Source organism: Propithecus coquereli, unplaced genomic scaffold (assembly GCF_000956105.1).
Source record: "Propithecus coquereli isolate 6110/MARCELLA unplaced genomic scaffold, Pcoq_1.0 Scaffold168, whole genome shotgun sequence".
NCBI classification, from domain to species: Eukaryota; Metazoa; Chordata; class Mammalia; order Primates; family Indriidae; genus Propithecus; species Propithecus coquereli.
This window is the reverse complement of record NW_012141413.1, coordinates 2,515,843-2,517,382: the sequence shown is the minus strand read 5'-3', so window position 1 is coordinate 2,517,382 and position 1,540 is coordinate 2,515,843. Positions and strand designations below refer to the sequence as shown.

General features: G+C 36.9%; 1 protein-coding gene across 1 annotated transcript in view; it reads left to right on the top strand.

Annotated features, from left to right (window-relative positions):
* Positions 1-1,540, top strand: part of RNF17 (ring finger protein 17) — a 69,094-nt gene that overhangs the window by 33,425 nt on the left and 34,129 nt on the right. Inside the window, exon 6 of the mRNA XM_012641673.1 lies at positions 369-532. Within this exon, the coding sequence (XP_012497127.1) occupies positions 369-532 (164 nt within the window). The remainder of the gene's footprint in view (positions 1-368; positions 533-1,540) is intronic.

Sequence of the window (1,540 nt, the reverse complement as noted above, 5' to 3'; positions counted from 1 at the left end):
AGCCAGGCATGTTGCCACACGCCTGTAGTCCCAGCTACCCAGGAGGCTGAGGCAGGAGAATTGCTGGAGCCCAGGAGTTGGAGGTTGCAGTGAGCTAGATTGCACCACTGCACTTTAGCCAGGGTGACAGGGAGGCACCCCATCTCTTAAAAAAATAATAATCATAACAATCAAAGATCAGAATAATTGTATGCTGTTAGCAGTATGTTTTGAAACATACAGATTTTTGTGAAAGTCCTATGGGGGGCTGATTTTTGGTTCTTTATATTACCTAAATTATGAAGTTATTAAAGATTGGTGATGACTTCTTATTGAAAAGTGGTAGGGCATTTTTCCTAAATGCTTTCTGTCTTTAATATTTTTTCCAGAATTTGGGCTAGGAAAAATGATGAATAAAATTCAGTGTAATTTAAAATGCCTTGGTCTTTTGGAGCCTTATTTCTGGAAAAAGGGAGAAGCCTGTGCAGTAAGAGGATCCGATACTATGTGGTATCGAGGCAGGGTGATGGAAGTTGTAGGCGGCATGATCAGGGTGAGTCTGACATTCTTTTGTGGCTATTCTCAGGCTAAATGCTGCAGCATTAAGTGATCTTTTGAGTCTGGATATATGAAAATTTGATTTAAATGTTTTGTGATGAATTTAATTGTGTAGGAAGATTAGTCACCTGCATTACATTTCTATTTATAGTAAGATCTTTCTTTTATTTTCAAATATATTTAGTAACTTCAATAACCAAAAAAATTTCCAGGTAGGGATTTGATCACTGGTACCTTAATGGATGGACCACTTAGTTATGCTTGTTAGCCCTTATTTGTTTTCCAATACGTTACATACCTCCTTAGCAAATTTGTTTATGGCCCAGCTGATCTTTAGAGTAAGGGCTAATTTACCTTTCCAGAATAATGAGATAGCACTCAATTTTTGTTCAAAATCTACTGGAAAATGAAGAGCAAACCAAACCCAAAGCCAGCAGAGGAAAAGAAATAACTAAGCTCAGAGCAGAACTAAAAGAAATGGAAAAAAAACCAAAAACAGTACAAAGGATCAATGAAACAAAAAGTTGGTTCTTTGAAAATATAAACAAAATTGGTAGACCTCTTGCTAGATTATCCAGGAGTAGAAGAGGAAGGACCCAAATAAGCTCATTCAGAAATGAAAAAGATACTACAACTAATACCACAGTAATACAAAATATCCATGAATACTATGAAAAGCTCTATACATATAAACTCAAAAACGTAGAGGAAATGGACAAATTCCTGGAAACACACAACCTTCCAAGTTCAATCAGGAAGAAATAGAACTCCTGAACAGGCCAATAACAAGCAAGAAGATTAAAACAGTAATAAAAAAGCTTCCAACAACAACAAAAAAGTCCTGGACCAGATGGATTCGCAGCTGAATTTTACCAGACCTGCAAAGAAAGACCTGGTACCCATACTCTAGAAATTATTCCATAACATTGAGAAGGAGAGAATCTTCCCCAACTTACTCTATGAAACCAGTATCACCTTGATACCAAAGCCAGGAAAGGGCACA